The 19,164-nt window shown below is 41.3% G+C and overlaps 1 protein-coding gene across 13 annotated transcripts in view; it reads right to left on the reverse strand.

The window, feature by feature from the left end:
- The window catches only part of THRB (thyroid hormone receptor beta), a 337,755-nt gene that overhangs the window by 26,880 nt on the left and 291,711 nt on the right, over positions 1 to 19,164 (reverse strand). For 12 of the 13 annotated variants that reach the window (XM_058657054.1, XM_058657059.1, XM_058657055.1 and 9 more), the window contains exon 5: positions 905 to 1,005. In XM_058657054.1, the coding sequence (XP_058513037.1) occupies positions 905 to 1,005 (101 nt within the window). Of the gene's footprint in view, positions 1 to 904; positions 1,006 to 11,989; positions 12,417 to 19,164 lie in introns of those variants that run through there. The other variant, XM_004588288.4, reaches the window with a different exon arrangement.

The following is a 19,164-nucleotide window of genomic DNA, read 5'->3' on the forward strand; positions in this document are numbered from 1 at the left end:
GGTCCACATGGAAGAGATTGAACTGCTGCTCACTGCTGTTTCCTTACCATGTGTCACCTGAAGAGGAGTCTGCAGGCACTGTGTTAGCTACTGGAAGACCAGAATCTACTCACTGCAGGATGTGCAGAGAGCCAACCTGGATAAAAGTCAGAGCATATGCCAATCCAAGAAGCCTCAAAGATGCTTCCTAAGGAATCTCTTCAAGCGAGCAAATCCACTTGGATTAGCAGCAGAGAGCAGCTGTGGAGGGACCTGTCTCCTCACACAGTGGCTGCAGATCCAGCAGCAGGAGAGACGGTTCTGAGTTTGACATGACAACTAAACCCAAAGTAAGAGTTTTCATAATTTGTTTTCACGTTAGTAATTCTCCTCCTGTTTTTTTTTTTAAACCTGGCATGTGAAGAAACCAGCTAGTACACTCTCACAACACTTCGTTTGGCTATTTATAATTTGAGGAGAAATTTAGCTGTGAACATGAGGAGTACTGGATGGGTGAGCCTTCGTGGTTCCCACACCTGCGTCCCACATTGGCATGCCTGGGTTCCAGCCCAGGTTCCGGCTCCTAGTTCAAGCTTTTCACTAATGCAGATTCTGCAATAATTGGGCAATTGTAAGTAACTGGGTTTCTAACAATCCCATGGGAGGCCTCTAGTATGTTCCTGGCTTCTGGCTCTGGCTAGGCCCAACACTGGCTGTAAGGGGTATTTGGAAAAGTGAACCAGCAGATGGCAGCACCCTATCTGTCTCTCAGCCTCTCAAACACAATAAGCATGAAGAGCACAACTAGACAGCTGCATGATTCCAGGCCATGAGTGTTGGACTCTGGTTGAAAGTTGAGCTTGAACTTCAATACACTGTCTTGTGGGGCAATGGGAGGGGTTCCAAGCAGACCCAGGTCAGTTACCTTGCAGCCTTCACATGTGATGCAGCGGTAGTGATAACCAGTCGCTTTGTCACCACACACCACACAGAGCTCATCCTTGTCCAAGTAACTGGGGATATACCCTGTGATGGAGACAAAATGGGGAATGTGAAAAACATTACAGCACATCAAATGATAGCAGATCATAGTTAAAGCATGTGGCCAGGACTAAATTGGTTTTCCATGAGGAGGTGATGGCAGAAAGACTGCATGAAAGCAAACAGTAAGTATGTTCCAGTTGTGCAATTCACCTCAGGCCCAGCATGCAGCATTGCTGTGCAGGTAGGAAGGCCAGAAAGGCTGCGAGAGCCTGAGTCTGGCACAGTGGACAAGAGTGGAGACTCGTGCAAGGCTTATGGTTCCAGAGCTTGTCTTTGGAAAAGATTGGATCCACTTTGGAATTACCCTGCAGGATATAAGGTTGAGAAAACTGGACAGCTGGACAGGTCCTGAGTGATTCTTAGGGACTTCTGTAGTAAAGAAAAAAGTCTTCTGGGACCTGGCCTTCCTCAAGGTCACACTGGAACCTATCAGCAGAGGTGAACCTTCCAGTGTAAGAGAGGCTGATTTATTTTCTCGTAAAAGCTGAGCATTTAAATAGAGTAAGGCCATCAGCGGAATAAAATCTGGTAGATGTGGTATTAATGATAAACTATCTAATAATGCTGGGTAGTCTGAAGTAAACGAGGTCCTACTCATGCAGGACAAATGCAGTTACACCACTTCTGTCCTGGCAGCTTCCCTCTCATGTAGAAGTTATGCCGCCCAATCATTTCTCGGCCTTTTGCCTAAGATCAAGTATAGAAGTGATGCCCCAGACCAGACTTGGATTGAGTAGGCCAAATGCAACTTGCACAGATCAGGGTTTTACCATAGATGCACAGAGGAGACCAAGAAATCAACAAAAACAAGGCATGAGTGGTTGGGATGGGAACCAGGGAGAGACTGAGAAAGCACAAATTACTGTTCCTCCTGATCTTCGCACTTTCATGAAATTCTTTGACTTAGTGAGTTTCCCTTGTGTTCAGCAAAGATTAGTTAGGTTGAAATGGCACATGATTTGCTGTATATTTTGCCATGACATCTTCATAGGTCTTTTAAAATTATTATTATTAAACTAGGCCACTGAAGGCTTACTTTTCAGAGAAAGAACCCATGCTGAGAAGAGAAAAATGAGTCTTTTTCATAATTTCTTAGAAATAACTTTACTCACACTTTAATTTAGCAAAAATGTTCCTTCTCAGGAGGCAGATAAATGACTTCAAAGTAAGACTAGTATTGTACAAGATTATCTTTTTAAAGCATCAGAGTTTTCTTAGTTTACTTTCGGATCATTCAAACCATGAGTCATCTGTTGAGTTCACTTCTAGGGTTTCAAAATGTTCATTAGGTATTTTTAAAAAAACATTTATTTCATTTTTATTGGAAAGGCAGATTTACAGGCAGAAGGAAAGATGAGAGAAAGATCTTCCATTCACTGGGTCACTCTTCAAATGGCCACACAGCCAGAGCTGAGTTGATCCAAAGCCAGGAGCTAGCAGCTTCCTTCTGGTCTCCCACATGGGTGCAGGGTCCCAAGGGTCTCTACTGTTTCCCAGGTGACAAGCAAGGAGCAGGAAGTGGAGCAGCCAGGACATGAACCAGCATCCATATGGGAATCCCAGCATTTGCAAGGGGAGGATTAGCCAATTGAGCCTTCACATTGGTCCTGATCATGAGGCATGTTTAAAAAAAGAATTTGGGGAGAGATTTTGGAAAGAAAATGAACTTGGATGGTTTGTGCATTCATCCAATCATTCGTCTATCCCTGAATTCAGCAGACATTTATTTAGTATCTACAATGCGCTTAATGCTTAATGCTAGGCCAGTGAGGTTAAAAAAAGGGAAAGAACATGAAAACATGCTTAAGATCATTATGAAGAAATGTACATGAAAAACACAATGAGATATCACCTTCCACTCACTAAAAACGTTTCAGCAAATTCAAATAAATGACAAGCGTTGATAAGGATGTGTCCTTGTGTGCTTGTGTATGCATAGAGACAGCTACTTCACACAAAGCAACCCAACTGTTGAAATTGCCTGGTAAAGGCAGATGTTGTGAGGAAAGCTACATCTGCATCTCATTCACCTGGTCTAACACGCAATTGATCCCACACAGTGAACACCGTGGAGTCGTTCACATCAAATGGAGAATGCAAAGCTAAGGAAGCCAATGCTACTCCAGCTGGGACACTGTGGTCCTTGTCAATTTAACACAACTGGGACACCATGGTTCTTGTGCCATTTGTCTTGGGAGAGGCTGTAACGTGGTGTCTGAGAACATGAACCAGAGTCAGAAAGATGTAGGTAGTTCATCCTCTTCCCCATTCCTTTCCCTGTTTCATTCCTGCTATTTCACTTTTGGCATTAGTAAAAGGACATCGGAGGCTTCCTTTTCTCAGTAGCCTAACAACTTTGAGGTCAAACTGTTTGACCTGTGGGGTTCTTGTGAGCCTTGGAATTAGTGTGTGGCAGAGGCTCCTTCCATATTTCTGATGGTTCACTGCTTTGCTTTATTCTCCTTTTTCTCCCCAGTTATCCTCTTAGTGGGTGGAGGTGAATACACGTCTTTAGTTCAACTATCAAAGTGTTCACAGAAAACACCTACTTAAGTCGATGGTGGTTTCCTACATGATCATACTAGCTCATTCCACCTTCTAACGTATTAACTCCAAGCCATCTTACTCATCTAAAGCAGTCACCACATAGTGAAATGTCAGTCATGATGAACAAGTCCATGATTCTTCATTAACTAACTTCCATCAGGGAACACCATCTTACAGACGATGACTAGGAAGGTGGGTATTCGCTGCAGGTTTCTAGATATACTTGAAATCACATACTGATCAGTTCTCCTGTAGAATGTAACCGTTCCTTGGTGCTCTATTTCTGTATCTCCATCTTTTTCATCTGATGACTCTCTAAATGAATCCCATACTGGTCAATGTACCAAGCTAAGGCGAATACACATACAGAATTAGTGCTGCTGGTGGGAGTGGGCACAGAGGGACATCATAAAGTCAGTGTTGGATTCTATCCAGAAAACACAGATGAGCGACATAGGCCTGGAAGCTACGCTGTTCACCTAAGGAAGTGTTCCTTAGTGTTCTTTCCCAGGGGACTGCTAAGGAACCTGGTTAATACCTGCCCCTCCCAGAAAACAAATGAAAGCCATGATAAGGGGCAATTATTTCACGTTGAGAGGCTTTCCCTAACTCTTATTTGTACTGTTTTTTTTTTCAGACTAATAAGCAATGCTGCCACTTGATTAAGCATATTTTCATGAAAGCAAATGCCATCTGTTTGTTCAACATAGGACTTGGCAGTTTTTCTTTCTAGTTGACATTTGGCAGTGTCTGATGAGTTGCTAATTATTACCTTGCATATGAAATAGGTTGACATGGTAAAATATCACTTGCTAAAACATTTTTGGGCAATAACTTTATTAAGCTATAATTCACATACCATATAACTCAATGACCTTTAGTACATTAACAGAGCTGGGAAAATATTACACAGTCCATCTTAGAATAGTTCCCTCATCCCTGCAAAGAGATGCTATATTTTGCAAAGCAGGTTTCATTGTCTATTCAATTTTATACTTAACTTCCTCAATTCAGCCTACAGCTCAGACCTTTCTGATTTAAGCTTCTTTTCTGCTCGGACCTTCTTCCCTAAGCCATTTCTTTACACACTTAAAAACCCTAAATGGCTTATCTTCTAGCCTTTTCCCAATATACTAATACTGATTCCTTTTACATTTAATTCTTGGCATTAGGAACCAAGCTTTGCATCCTGTTAATCTTTAGCCCTGATAAACACTCTCGTAATTCATCAGACCTTCCATTTGCACATTTATTTATTGAATAGTGTGTACAAGCCTGCTCCATGCAGGAGCCCCAGGTTCACAGTTCGAACGACAAGAGGGTTTCTTTTTTGGCTGCTCAAACTTCCCACAGAGCTGCCCTATGGCCTCTCACTTCCCCAAAGCTGCAGAACAGTACTGCCACTGCCCTTGCTGAACACGGACCAACTTCCCTTCACTCTCCACCTTCTGGCTGGCTGGACAGCAGACACTGGAGTCCAACACTTTGAACTCAGAAGGACTGGGGGTGGAGGAAGGCAAGGAAGCAAGAGGAGGGTCTGGCCAGAGACTCATCCAGAACATGGCATGAGGACTTCGGGTTTCCATCTGAGATCTTAAAGGATAAAATGGTTTTGGATGGTTTCTCTTGGCTCAAGAATTCCTAAAACTAAAACATACACAACTAATTTTTTAGGACTAGGCTTGGGCATATCATTTCACACCCAGCAAGTCGCTAGCTCAATTTCCTTCTCCCTGTCTCTGGAGTGGCCAACATAACCTTTCCATCCACAGTCTGAGTTAAAACACATGATGATGCAAATTACGAAGAAAGCAAACGGGGGTTATAATGAGTTTCATTCAGACTTGTAATCACAAAGGTGCATGCATTTGCAGCCTACAGTGTGTGGCTAACTGAGGGCTTACAAAAAGCACAGGAGCTGATTTTTACAACTAGGAGATTTCAATGAAATCCAGAGATCTGGCTTTCCATGAAGAGCTGGAAATAACTGAGACCAAGCTCAGAGTGGAGCAATCCACTGAACTGAGAAGACAGTTTCATCTCCCCACCAAGAAACATCTCAGTGAGGCCTCCCCGGCACCAGCGCTGCACCCATGCCCCAACCTCTGGACCAAATGTTGGTCACCCTTTCTCTGAGTGATCACCCTATGCAAAGAAATATTTAACAGAATTTTCATGTTTATCAAAAGTAGGGAGACAAAACAAGTGTGCAAAAAATTAAAGAGAACACATGTCTTAATGAAAGTGAAAAATATTCTTAGTATATAACATAGAGGCATAGCGTATTTTGGTTGAACAATGTAATTAAGCAGCCATTAGGAAAAGAACTCTCTTTTCTCTTTCTTTTATGGGTACTGGCACTCAGGTTCTTACAAGTGTTGGAGTTTTAAGAGTCTTGATGCTAATGAAATTGTTGCCTGTGTTAAGATGAGGTATACGGGATGGGCATTGTGGTGCAGTGGGTTAACCCATCACTCAGGATGCCCAGTTACTCTGCTATGACTCAGTTTCCATTCTGGGAGGCAGCAGATGATAGCCTAATGTCCTGCCACTTACACAGGAGATTTGGATGAAGTTTCTGGCTCCTGGGTTGGGTCTGGAACAGAACCTGGTTATTGTGAGCATTGGGGGTGGTGAACCAGTAGATTGAAGATCTTTCTCTCTCTTGTGTGTGTGGCTCTTTGAAGTAAGTGAAAATAAACATAAAATGGGGACATGGGTTAGAAAGCAAAATGGCAAAGCTTATTGGAAGGGTAGAAAAGCACAAACCGAAAGCATCCAAGGGAGTGAAAGAGACTTGGCTGTGATTTTACTTGGAAAATCGGTTTATGGCTCTGGATTCATACAAAAGCACCCCTAGTTATTTCATGGCTTGAATCCTTGAGCAAAATGAGTACCTTCTGGAAAATCTGAAAATCTCCTCAAAATGGAATAAAAGGTTATAGCTGTAACACTGTGGGTTATTAGCTCTTTGGGTTTCTGTTGTAGGAAGGGTGACCATGTTACCTGAGTCGCATCACTGTTGTCACCAGCTGTGTGGTGTCCCTGCAGGTGCATTCTGCAACTGTAGTGGATGTCACCTTACAGAGTGTGATTAGGGAGCATCGTCTCCATGGTTCTTCCAATTGATATAGACCAGATATAGGTAAGCATACATGACAAAGTGAAGCAAATGCAGACCACAGACACAGAGGCAAGGATGGAGCTGCATGAGTGTCTGTATTCAGCTGGAAACAGCTCAAGAGACCAAGAACTGGGGCATCTACAAAGCAGGAGGATTTTCACATTATAAAAGGATTCTTGACTTCAGATGTTTTTTAAATATTAAGCTCTTCACCACTAATGTAGTGGCTGTCAGCTGGGGTGATTTGGCTTCCCCTGCCAATGGATAGCTGGCAATAACTGGAGTCGGGTTTGGCTGTGGCAACTGGGAACTGGGAGGTTTCCTGCTAGCATCTGGGGATGAAGGCCAAGAATGTTACTAAATACCCTCCAGCATATAGGATGGCCCCACAGCAAAGCATTTCTGGTACTAAATAGTGCCAAGTTGAGAAACTCTTGTCTGATCACACACACACACACACACACACACACACACACACACACAATTTATTTTAAGAATGTAAACACTTACTTGAGAGAGATTCAGGGAGGAAGAGAGATCTATTCACTGGCTCATTCTTAAAATGCCCATGGCAGCTGCTGCTGGGTTAGAGCTGAAGTCAAAAGCCAGGAGAGCCAGGCACTCCATTCACATGCATGTCAGAGACTCAAGTACTTCAGCCATCACCTGCTCCCTCCCAGGGTATACTAGCAGTAAGCTAGAATTGGGAGCTAGAGCCAGGAATTATACCCAGGTACTTGAATGTAAAATGCAGGCACTTAGCCTGGCCATATATATATGTTGCTGGCACAAATGATTGGGAATTGTTGTATAAAATAAGGAATACTTTTGAAGGAAGGGGTTGTGGAGAGAGTTTGGTGCCGGCTAAAGAAAGAGTTTGGTGGGAAGGAACTAGTAGTAATTGATGCAAGCAGAAGTGTGCAGCCAGGGTCAAAACCCAGGAAAAAGCTGGTGTTTGTGCTAGCAGGCCAAAGCCTTGGGTAAGAATCTGGAGAAGGATCCTTTTGGTGGGTGCAAAGGGTGGGCACACTGCCACCAAACTGCTGGGAACAGAAGGGGTGCAGAGGAGGAGATCAGAAGAGGATGGGCTCAGAAAGGCTGGGCCACAGGGATGGTGGGTTGGGCAGCAGCTTGGTCCCAGGCTGAATGCCCTTGAGTTCTGGGAGCTGAGAAGAAAGCTTGAATTCCACTCGTGGGAGGTGTCCACTCAGGGACAGAGGCCAGCATATCAAGATGGACCTGAAGCCTTCCCAGTCTGCCACTTATCTGCTTTTCACTTGTTCCCATAGCCTTGGATTCTATTATTTGTGTTCACCAAAAGAAACAAAGGCATGTGCTTTAGATGAGGTTAGGGCATCTGATGAAGTCCCTGACATCTGTGCCTTTGGCACATTCAGATAACTTAATTCTCAGAAATGGAAGGAACATCAATGCCTGCCTTTGTCTGCACATGTACCTGGACTGCAGACTGTCACTGTTCTTTGCTGCCATGCCTGGGTATGTCAAGAAGCTCTTCATTCAATTTTTTGAGAGACAAATGTGTTCTGTGTTTTTAAAAGCAGTGGAATGTTTTCTAGAGTGCTATTGTCACTTAATAGTATTTAGTGGGAGACAATGTCTCCAATACTCAGTGGTTCGCTGCATAGACTGATTACCTCTATGTTTAAATTACACAAACGCAACTAGAGAGGAAGAGTGAGGACCAGACTGGGGGAGCAGGGCAGAAAAATGCTGGAAAAGTGGAGGGAATCAGAGAGGGTGGGAGCAAGCAGGGGGCACGGAAAGGCTGAGAAAGAGAAATTAGAAGTTCAAGTTCATGGTTGTGCAGTGGAATCAAATCTTCCCTGGTTTGGTTTCTTTTTCTGTTATCTTCACTAGACTGTCAATCCAGAGTTTATTGGAGCCTGTTTTTATGGGGAAGATTTCAGAGCCATCCCATTCCTGACTCCACTGAAAAATAATTGTAATTCTTCTCCATTCTTACAAGATGCCAAAGAAATTCCAATTTGAGGTCATATTTCTTTGGGAGCTTAACTGTTTAATTCTTTTGGTGTGGGTCACTTCAAACAATCCCCAACTTACAACTTCCATTTTTGTTAAGTCACACAGAGTCAACACAGTTACAGAAACACACACACACACACACACACACACACACACACACACACACACACACACACAAGCATAGACACAAGAGACAATGGAAGCAGATTCAGAAACCTTACTACTATGTGGCGCTTCTGCTCCCATGATTGGTATTCAACCAAAATCCAACTACAACAGGAGAAACACACCCAGCTCCTTGATGCCCCAAAGCAGGACATTCTGCTTTGAGCAGAGTGCTCTAGAACATGCCATCTTTCTCTCTAAAGAAAGCTGGGACACAGCAGCAAAGCACAAAATGTCGTGGAGGGAGAGCTGCACAGAATAGACTCCCAGGAAGGGTTCTGTTTAAACGCAGCCAGAGGCTGACGGGCAACAGGCCTGCAGAGCAGCCAGATGAAGGCTGTTTGGCACTTGGAATATGATTCGAGTTTCTGGTGAAAGAGATGTCATAACTTTTAACTCTACTGAAACCGCAACCACTTCCACTTCTCTGGTTTCCAAACTTACTCTCCCCTTTCTCTCGAACCTCTGGGGACTAGAAGAGTGAAGTCAAAACTGGCCATGCTGACTGATTTGGAAACAACCAAACATTACTTTTTTTTTTTTCCTGGAAAGACAAGGAATAAGGAGTGCCTCTCTTCTGAACAGCTGATGGATTTCCTTGATTTGTCACTTTCAAAACTTTGCTTTCTCATACTCCTTCTGGGATATGACAAACACGCTATTCTGCATCTCAGTTGTCCTCACTGTGAAAATTACGTTACTTTCTTCTTCCCTTAGTACTTGATGCTTTATTTTAAATGTGATTCCATGAACTGAACTATCTTCCTTCCTTCCTTCCTTCTCTGAATGTTTTAAGAGTTTCCAAACATTTTCCTCTCTTGGCTATATATTAAAAAACTTAGAGAAATAGCGGAAAGAAAACACAAAATTATTCTAAAGCCTACTAATAAAGATGACCATGCTTGCTCCACAAAGGGAATATAGCGTTCCTTTATTTCAACAATGTGTATCCACTATGTTTTCCTTTCTTTCCCTGCCCTTGCCTTACTCTTTTTTGCTCTTTATTTTTCATTTTTTTAAAACAAAATTATGCCTGTTCTCTGTGTACTAGAAAAGCCTAATCGAAAGCTAGAGAGTATGCCATTCTAGAAAAGTAAAGAAAATTTAAAACAGCTGCCTTATTGAAGTTACAGAACTGTAGTAACAGCAACAAACACAGAAACAATTATGGATTTCGTGAAAACAAATACAAGCCCGATTGCAAAATGAGAACCGTCCCCCCCAAGTACCTGTTTATACTCTTAACTTTGCCTTAATGAGGGACTACTGATGTGCTCTGGCAACAACAAAAATCAATAGTGGATCAATATGGATAATATGGATAAACATGTTGGGTATGACCTTCTGTCCTAAGAGACAGTCAACAGCTGGGTTTAGTTTTACTGGGATTTGCTGGAAGACTTGAAACAGTAAATAATAACGCTTTAAGAATATTTGTCTGCTTTGATTTAGTGAATTTGGCAGGTGGCAGTGGCTTTGTAATAGCATATGGGTTTGAGAAATTACATCAATATATGCATACAATGTGTCTTTCCTCTAGCTGATGCATCAAAGTAATTAGCAAAAAATCCCTAGTGTCACATTTTATAAGCAAACATTTCCCAACATTGCTTGAAGAAAACATCACGGAAAAAATGAAAAGGAAAAGAACTGAAAGAGGCAATATAGGAATTTTTAAGAATACCTAGACAGAGACATTAAAAAAATAGCATTTTCCTGTGATCCTACAGCCTGAAAGTTATATCCAGCTAGGTTGAATGAGGCAATGCTAATTTCTTCTTTTTCAAAGGTGCACTGCTTATAATAGTGAGACAGAGAGTACACACAATTCAATCTATTTCAGATTTGCCCTTAGAGACTTTACATGGCACAACCCTTCAGGAGGATAGGAGACTAAGTGAAAATACTGATGAACTTTACAGACAAAATCCTGTCATTTGTTTACACTGCCTAATTAAGCATTATAGAACAATGTTATACATAATGTAAACATTACACAGGGAATTTAATTTCAGCAATTTCTGTATTGGTTTTCTTAACAGGCTACATTTGGTCACATTAGGAAAAGCTAATGACAATTTTTATAGAAAGCACAATCAAATAAACCATAATGTCACAGAGAAATTTACCTTCTAAGACCAAAGGACATCATATTTTTGCCAATTATGGAAATCCACAAAGTTGATTCTCTATGTATAGCCTGTGGATTATATGCAGAATAATCAAGTTTTGGCATATCTGCATTAGAATTTAAGATACTTTTAAAAGTACATCTTCTGGTAGTTATTATCAAGTCCCTGAGCACTCCCTGTTCACTTCCACTGTAATTATTTGTAACACACAAAATATTTTATTTATATAAAACTAAATTGTTCTAGATAGTCACCGTGTCTATGAAGACAAATGGATATTGCACATCGTTTTAATACTGGATTTTCAAAAAGGCTATCTCACTTGCTTTCGTATACAGTTTATTTGACACAATTCTAGGAATGTTATACTTCAGGAACACAACAGCCAGATAAAATATATCAGTTTTTTTTTGAGTTTTACATTCCAAAAATTCTATATAGCTGCAAATAGATATTTTTTTCCAGTTACCTTGACAAGTAAATCTATGAAAACACTTAAAAACCCTAACAAATTAGTTTAGTATGTCAAAGAGATCACTGAAATATTTTATTAGTTAACAAAAAGATATTTTCACCAAAGCATCAAGAAAAAGTCCAGTAGGTTTTTAATGTGGACCCAAACAGGGGAGACTTACGGCGCTACCTTCTCTCTAGCAAGGGGAAACCACTTAAATAATTTTTTTCAGTAAAGAGCGTGGCATTATTCACCTTGGGCAATATACACATGTAATATACATACATATGTCACAATGCAGAATACAGCCTAGAAAAACCAACTCAATTCCACTTTTATATATAAGACAATAATGCTTGAGAATTTTTGTGCTCACATCGTCCTTCAATCACCTAGCAACCTCCTTTACAGCTGATTTCAATTTCGAATATTCAGTGTTCAAATTCAAAAATCTGACAACGCAGATGCAAACAGCAACTTTCAGACACAATGGAAACACACACTGAAACTTCGAACAAATGGAAGCGATGTGGTCCCTACCTTTTTTTTGAGAGTACGATGGCGACTGCCCTTGAGAAAAAGTAGGCTTTTCTTCAGTGAAATATTCAGGTTGGCCGTACTGATTCAGGGCCATGTCCAAGTCAGAGTCCTTGCTTTTAAACATGTTTCCAGGGTAACTACAGGTATAAGGCTGGTTCAGTGCCCAGGCCTGTTCCATATATATATTGTGGCTGGGCACAGCCACTGCTCCACAGCTATTGGAACCTGGACTGTCTTCCAAACACGCGTAGGAATCAGAGAGTTGCATGGAGTGATTGCTGCCGGCAGCTGGGTGCACTTCATATATTTCTTGCATACAGGAGTTCATTTTGGTACCCTGGTTCAGTTTCTACTTTACATATATGCACCTTCTATGCATGCAGGCAGAACCCCAGGCACCCTATGAGCCAGGCATATACACTCAGAAGCATACATCCATACACATGAAACAGGGGAGGACACACAAACACCACCCCACACTGCAACCCAGCCGGCTTTTCTCTGCAATAGCACTTGATGTGCTAAAATCCTGTTTTCACGGAGGTGTCTTTGGAGCTCTCCTGCCATTCAAATGTATTGGAAAGCAGATTTATGACTAAAGGTCTTAAGCTGTACATGCAGCTAATTCCTGGGGAAGATGGTAGGCAGGTGGGAATGACCTCCACCCAGACAGGAGGAGTGACAGGCAGGCAGGTTCCAGTACTCTGACGTTGTGAAGATTCATCTTACATGCTGCTTTTAACCCCTTTCAACGTGATTAGAAAATGATTACTCATGGTGATGTCAGTTTGGTTGACAACTTCAGCCTGAAACATGATAAAGACATCTGAGAGAATACCCGAGGCGCACAGACAATCCTAAAATCAATAATCTAGCTTATTAGCATGAACCAGAGAAAATCCAGGAGTAATGAGCTGATTCCAAAACATTAATCCAGTTGTACAAATGTGAGCGACTGAATCTGTTGTCGAGTGTTCAGATTGGCTTCTGATGGCAGGATCCAAACACCTCCCCATGACGCATGGGTCCCGCTGGTTTTGCAAATGTGCCAAGGAAGACTACATTTGAAAATGCTGCAGGTGTCCGTACTCTGTCCCTCACACCTGATGATTTTCTACTTCATTAGCACTAATCTATGTAAGCCCTAGAGCTTAAATGAACTTTGTCCAATTCTGGATTTATGTTTTGTTTATAAGGGGGAGGGGAGAGAGAGAGGAAGAGGGGGAGAGAGGGGGAGAGAGGGGGAGAGAGGGGGAGAGAGGGGGAGGGGGGGAGAGAGGGAGAGAGAGGGAGAGAGAGGGAGAGAGAGGGAGAGTGCAAGCAAGACAATGCTTTGAATGAGGACTAGTTCTAAATTGGGTACATCTGTCATTTTATTTCCATTGAAATCTTATCATAAGCTGATTCTCAAGCTGTAATGTGGCTTCAGTAGTATTTAAACACTTGATATTAAAAGATAGTGGTCCAAAAAGGAGAAGGATTTTCTGTAAGAATCACCAGATTTTTTCAACTAGGAAGGTAACAAATATGCAGTTTGTTAACATGATTACTTGTCAGCATTTCCCCCTGAGGTGGTGGCCAGCATGTGTCTCCACATATGTGCCAGTGGTGCATCTTATAATATCAGTAGGGGCAGATTGCTTGTTTTTAATTTGATGCTTGCTTCTTTTCCAGAAACTATTTGCGAGACTGGGCCTCGGATGGTGATGCTCACACTGGGGTTACTGTTGGTTCATGAGTATGCGACATTGTTGATATGCCTCCCGAAAGGGCCACACACTGTGCAACACTCCAATTTGCACGGAAGTGTCCAGCTCTGGTCATCACTGTAAATACTGGGGCAGGGGTGTATGGCAGGAAGATATGACAGCCACTCAACAAAGCAGGGAGGTAGGAGCTACAGGAATGGCTGTTTAAAAAAATAGAAAACAAAAAGCCAACCATGGCCTCTGTTGCTAAGTGGCTTACTAGCATGTGTGTTACACGTACAAAGTAAGCTAGGTCATTGTGGTTCTCAGGGCTATTGCCCCAAGGGAAGACGATGAGGAATTAGGGAACAGGCAAAGAAAGAGACCAAATGAGAAACCCAGGCAGTCCCGGGGGATGGTTAGCCACAAGCCTCCTCAGAAAACTGCAAGTGAGCTGTAAAACAAGTAAAGACATGCTTTGCAATTTGTACACTTGAAGCTGGGAAATGGATTGCAACATCCTAGAAAGCACCAAAGGTACGCTAAGGAATAAAGAACACAGCTAACATCTTACTCGTCTTTTTACTCTTTGATTACTCTTCAAACAAATAAAAGATTTGTTTGCAAATGCCTTTGAGAAGACATATATGTAACATTATAATTAACATTTTCTCCCTACTGAAAATGTCAAAACATTTTATTGGAAGCAGTGACTATTTTCTGCAAACCCTCTAGAGAAAAGGATCCGTGCCTTATGTTTTTTTCCCCCCAATCTCATTTATCTCAAATTTCCAAAATGAATCTGAAAATTATTCTTTCAATAAAGCAGGTTTTTCCCCCCTGGCAAGCACACATGTTCCAAGCTCCCTGTCTGGTTGGGAGCTGTGAAATGAATCCATCCCATTTTGTAGTTCTACCCAGTGTACTTTTTCCTCTCTGTTTCACTGAAGGCACAAATCCAGGCAAGCTCTTGTTTTTCACCAGTAACCAGGTCAACTAAAGTCAGAGCCTCAATTTCCATTGCAAAGGAACACTTAAAAACAATTTCCAGAAATCTCTGAATGTGCTTGACAAATCACAGTGTTCTTTCACTATGGCACTAGAAATACTTTGTTTCTCTTACTTTTTTTGCCAAACATCTGGAAGATGTCTGAGTGTCAACAGCATTTTTATTAAATCTAAAAACAAAATCCTGAATTCCTTCAGAAATTTTTGAATAGAAAAAAAAAATTCAGGCGCTGGCATTGAGGTGTAGAGGGGAAAGGCGGCGCCCGCAATGCTGGCATGCTGTATGGGCGCTGATTCAAGTCCCAGCTACTCCATTTTCAATCCAGCTTCCTGCTTATACACCTGGTAAAGATGATCCAAACTACCCCTGTGGGAAACCCAGGGGCTCCTGGCTCCTGCCTTCTGTTGCTGCCATCTGGGAGAGTGAACCAGTGGATGGAAGAGCTCTCCATTTTATCTTCTGCTCTTTGTGTAGCTATGACTTTCAAACAAATAAAAACAAATCTTAGAATAAACTCTCAAAAAATATTTAAGAAAACCCATCTCCTTACTTTTTTTTTTTTTATATTTGGAGAAAGTAGAAAAAGTTTTCTGGAATTCTAAAACTTTCTTTTCTCATACCAGGTGAGAATATTCTTGGAATGAACATGCAACATTGTCATGACTACTGGCTGGAGCTGGAGTTGAACACTGACATTGAATCTGAAACATGGTGGCCCACATCCCAATAGACACAACCACAGCTGTTACTTGTGATCAATCGTGCGTGCTTTTATGTCAAGTCGATAAAGCAAATTGAATATATGTTATGTGCCACAAATGAGGTAAGCTTCAGCAAGATTACTTTCTCATGCTCGTGACTGACAGTTCTAATTTAGCTACTTAGGGAAAAGCTTCAGGGTTATTTGGGCCACAGTGTATAAAAGTTCCTTAACTAAGCTTGGGTGGGGTTTTAATAACATCCATCAGAAGTGTCTCAAGCAATACAAATTTATAATATAAATAGCTAGAAGGAAATGACCCAATGGACAAGACTAACTTCCTCTTTTCAGAAAATCAGAGGTAAACAACAAACACTCAAGGTCCCCGCTTTTCCTCTGGCTCCTGCTGTGTTGGCTCTCAAATACAGCTGCACTGTAAGATCACCTGAGAAACTTTAACAATTATGGATGCCTAGGGGTCACTCTCAGAAAGTCTGAATTAATGCAGCGTGAAACTTAAGCATCAAGATTTTTTAACTTTTGCAAGTTATTTGCATCAGCAGTAAATTTGGAGAACCACTAGGTGTCTGACTCCAGCTCCTCCACCACGGACTGGGACATTCTGAGCGCTTTCCTCATTTGTAATTTCGCTTCATCCTTTGTTCTGTGTTTATTAATTATTATTATTATTATTATTATGTGAATAACAATTGCACCTATTTGTGGACAGTGGGATGACACTTTAATACAAGTGCTGATCCCGTGGGAGTATCCAACATTCCCCCTTCTTTGATATCACTTTATGACAAACAGAGGTTTGGAGCTTTCTACTTGTATTTGTGCTTATAATATATACTAGAATATTGTGAATTATGGTCTCCCCACTATGCTGTGTAACACCAGGGATTTATTCCTTTGATCTAACTCTCATGTAGTACCCGTTATTCAAACTCCCTCAATCACTTCCACCCCTCCCAGCCTCTAGTAATCACCGTTCTGTGTTTACAATGAGTTTTTAAAGCTTCGACATATTAGGAGGAAACAAGTATTTATCTTTCCGTGTGTGACTTATTTAACATGATATAATGTCTTTTAGTTTCAATGACTATGCTGCAAATTTCATTTTTATGGCTAAATAGTATTTCATTATGTATATACACACACCATATTTTCTGTATCCAATCATTTTAAGTTGTATTCCTTGGTTGATTCCATATCTTGGTTATTGTGAATATTGCTACTATAAGTATGGTAGAGACCATATTTCTTTGACACAATGATTTCATGCCTTTTGGGTATATACCCCGTAATGGGATTGTTGGATCATATAGCAGTCCTATCTAGCTTTTTAAGAACTCTCCCTACTGTTATCCATGGTGGTTGTACTAAATTACATCTCTACCAAAAGTGTATAAGACGTCCTCTTTTTCCTTATCCTTGCCAGCATTTGCTGCTTTCTGTCTTTTTGATAATAGCAATTCTAACGGGGTGAGGTGATATATCATTATGGTTTGTATTTGCATTTCCAAGATGTTTAGTGACATTGAACATTTTTCACTTGTTTGTCCTGCTGTTCTAAACAACTGACCTTCCACATCTCCACCTAGTTTCAGCTCTTCTTGAGTTACCCAGTAAGCAGAGGAAACAGCTGAAGGAGACATACCAGGAAGTGACAAAGTACTAGCAAGTCTGGCACACTTGCTATGGGGCCACAAGAAGAATCTGTCTTGGGAGCCAGGGACAGCATGGTAGAAGTGATATCTGACTTGATTTTGAAGAGTAGAAAGGCCTTCACCACCAAGAGGCTGACATTCAGGATAGCTGAACAGGAAAAGCCTGGAGTACCAACTATATTAAAGTCCTCAATAAGCTGTCAGAAAATGCATATTGTGAAAAAATTATATGTGGATTTCAATTTTTTAACACCTACATACTTACTTTTAATTACACCTTTTCATGGACTTTTTGGATATGCTTTCATATTTGCACAAAAGTGCACAAAGATAATGGATAGTCCTAAAAGCAACTGGTCAGAGACTTCTCATTTTTCCTCTACTGTTTTTACTTTCGATTGAGTAACAGAATGTCTAATTTTAGTTGGGCACACTTTAGTTTGCTAAACAAACAAACAAACAAACAAACAAACCAGCTAACATACTTCCTAGTCTCCCTTGCAGCTTGATGTGAGCGAACTTCTGGCCAATGAGAGGTAACAGAAGGAGGTATTCAGGAAATGCAAAAGACAACTAGAAGACAACCAGCACATGTCATTTGTTGCTTCTGCTTTGTTCTGTTTTCCTGCTGCCTGCAATGTAAATAAAGTGCGTGGAGCACCAGACACCATATTGGGCCATGAGAGGGAGGATCAAACTCTAGGACTGGTGGATGAATGAGCTATAAGACTTCCAGGTTGCTGATAGACACAAACTGCCATTCTAGCCCTGGACTACCAACTTCTCTCTAAGCAGAGAAATAAACTATTTGCACCAGTTTTTTGCCTGTATAATAGGGTAACAGTACCCATTTGCTATTTATAAAATATGCCTTGTGTTTGGAAATATGGATGACACTACCTATCCTATTGCAAATATGAAGTTAGCTTATAAAGTCAAGCACTTAGAATAAGCAGGCCTAGTAGGATATATTTATGTACACATAATCATGACTATTGTCACTGAAATACCTTAACCCCTGTCTTGGGTCACCTTCTCTTCCAGTCTAAAATTTTTACATTAGGCCAGGGGTCAGCATGTGGCCCACCTTCTATCAATAAAGTATTAATGGAACTCACCCACACTCATTTGCCACTTATTATCTACAGCTGCTCTTGTACCACAAGTGTTGAGTAGGTGCAAAGGACCACATGTCCTACTGAAACTGTTTACTTTCTGGGACTTTAAATAAAAAGCTTGCCAGTTCCTGTGCTGGGGGAACTTATCCTTTCTCAGGCCTGTAAATAACAGTTGCAAACCAATGACATGAAGTGTGTCTCCATCCCAGATGTGGCCTATGACACCAGAACCAACTGCCATCCCTATTTGCCCAGCCATAGGCAAAATCTACTTAGTTCTTCCTATGACCTGTTCCTCCTACAGTTTTCCCATCTTAGCGCCACCTGAGGGCTTTAGAGAAACATTCTTGTAACATTCTTTGAGTTCTCTCTCCGCTTCTTATCTATATCCAAGCCATTAACGAGCTCTTCCTGCAGAAGACATTGTTAATCCAACCTTTGTATCTCCAATGCCCTTATCCTAGCCCAAGCTTCTCCTTTTAGAGCATCCAGAATGGCCTCTGCAATGGCCTTGCCCCACTTTACTTCTTAGAACAAACAAGGAATGATGTTTTAGAAATTGAACATCCAGTCATAGCTCCCCTGTTTAATTCTTTCAGTGGCTTCTTACTGCATTTAGAATAAAATTTGAACTCTTCGCCAAAAGGTAGCCTACCATCAACTACCATCTTGCACATCAACTACCATCTTGCACTCATATACTTGACTGGCCCTGAAACACTGTCCTTCCAGTTCCTCGGACACTCGAAGCTCCTGCCTGCCTCAAGGACACTTCACAGGTTCTTCTTGTGTTTTAAATTCCCTCCCTTCAGCTCCCCACACAGCAGAGCCCTTCTACTCCTCCAGAATTAAATTGAAATGTCACTTTCTCTGCATTTCATAAGCCTCTCCATTCTATTGTTGGCCCAAAAGTCCCTGACACTTAGCACAGCAGAAACTCAATGGGTTTTCTGTATATTAAAATATTTGCATCTTTTTTATTAAACA

Source organism: Ochotona princeps, chromosome 30 (genome assembly GCF_030435755.1).
Source record: "Ochotona princeps isolate mOchPri1 chromosome 30, mOchPri1.hap1, whole genome shotgun sequence".
NCBI classification, from domain to species: domain Eukaryota; kingdom Metazoa; phylum Chordata; class Mammalia; order Lagomorpha; family Ochotonidae; genus Ochotona; species Ochotona princeps.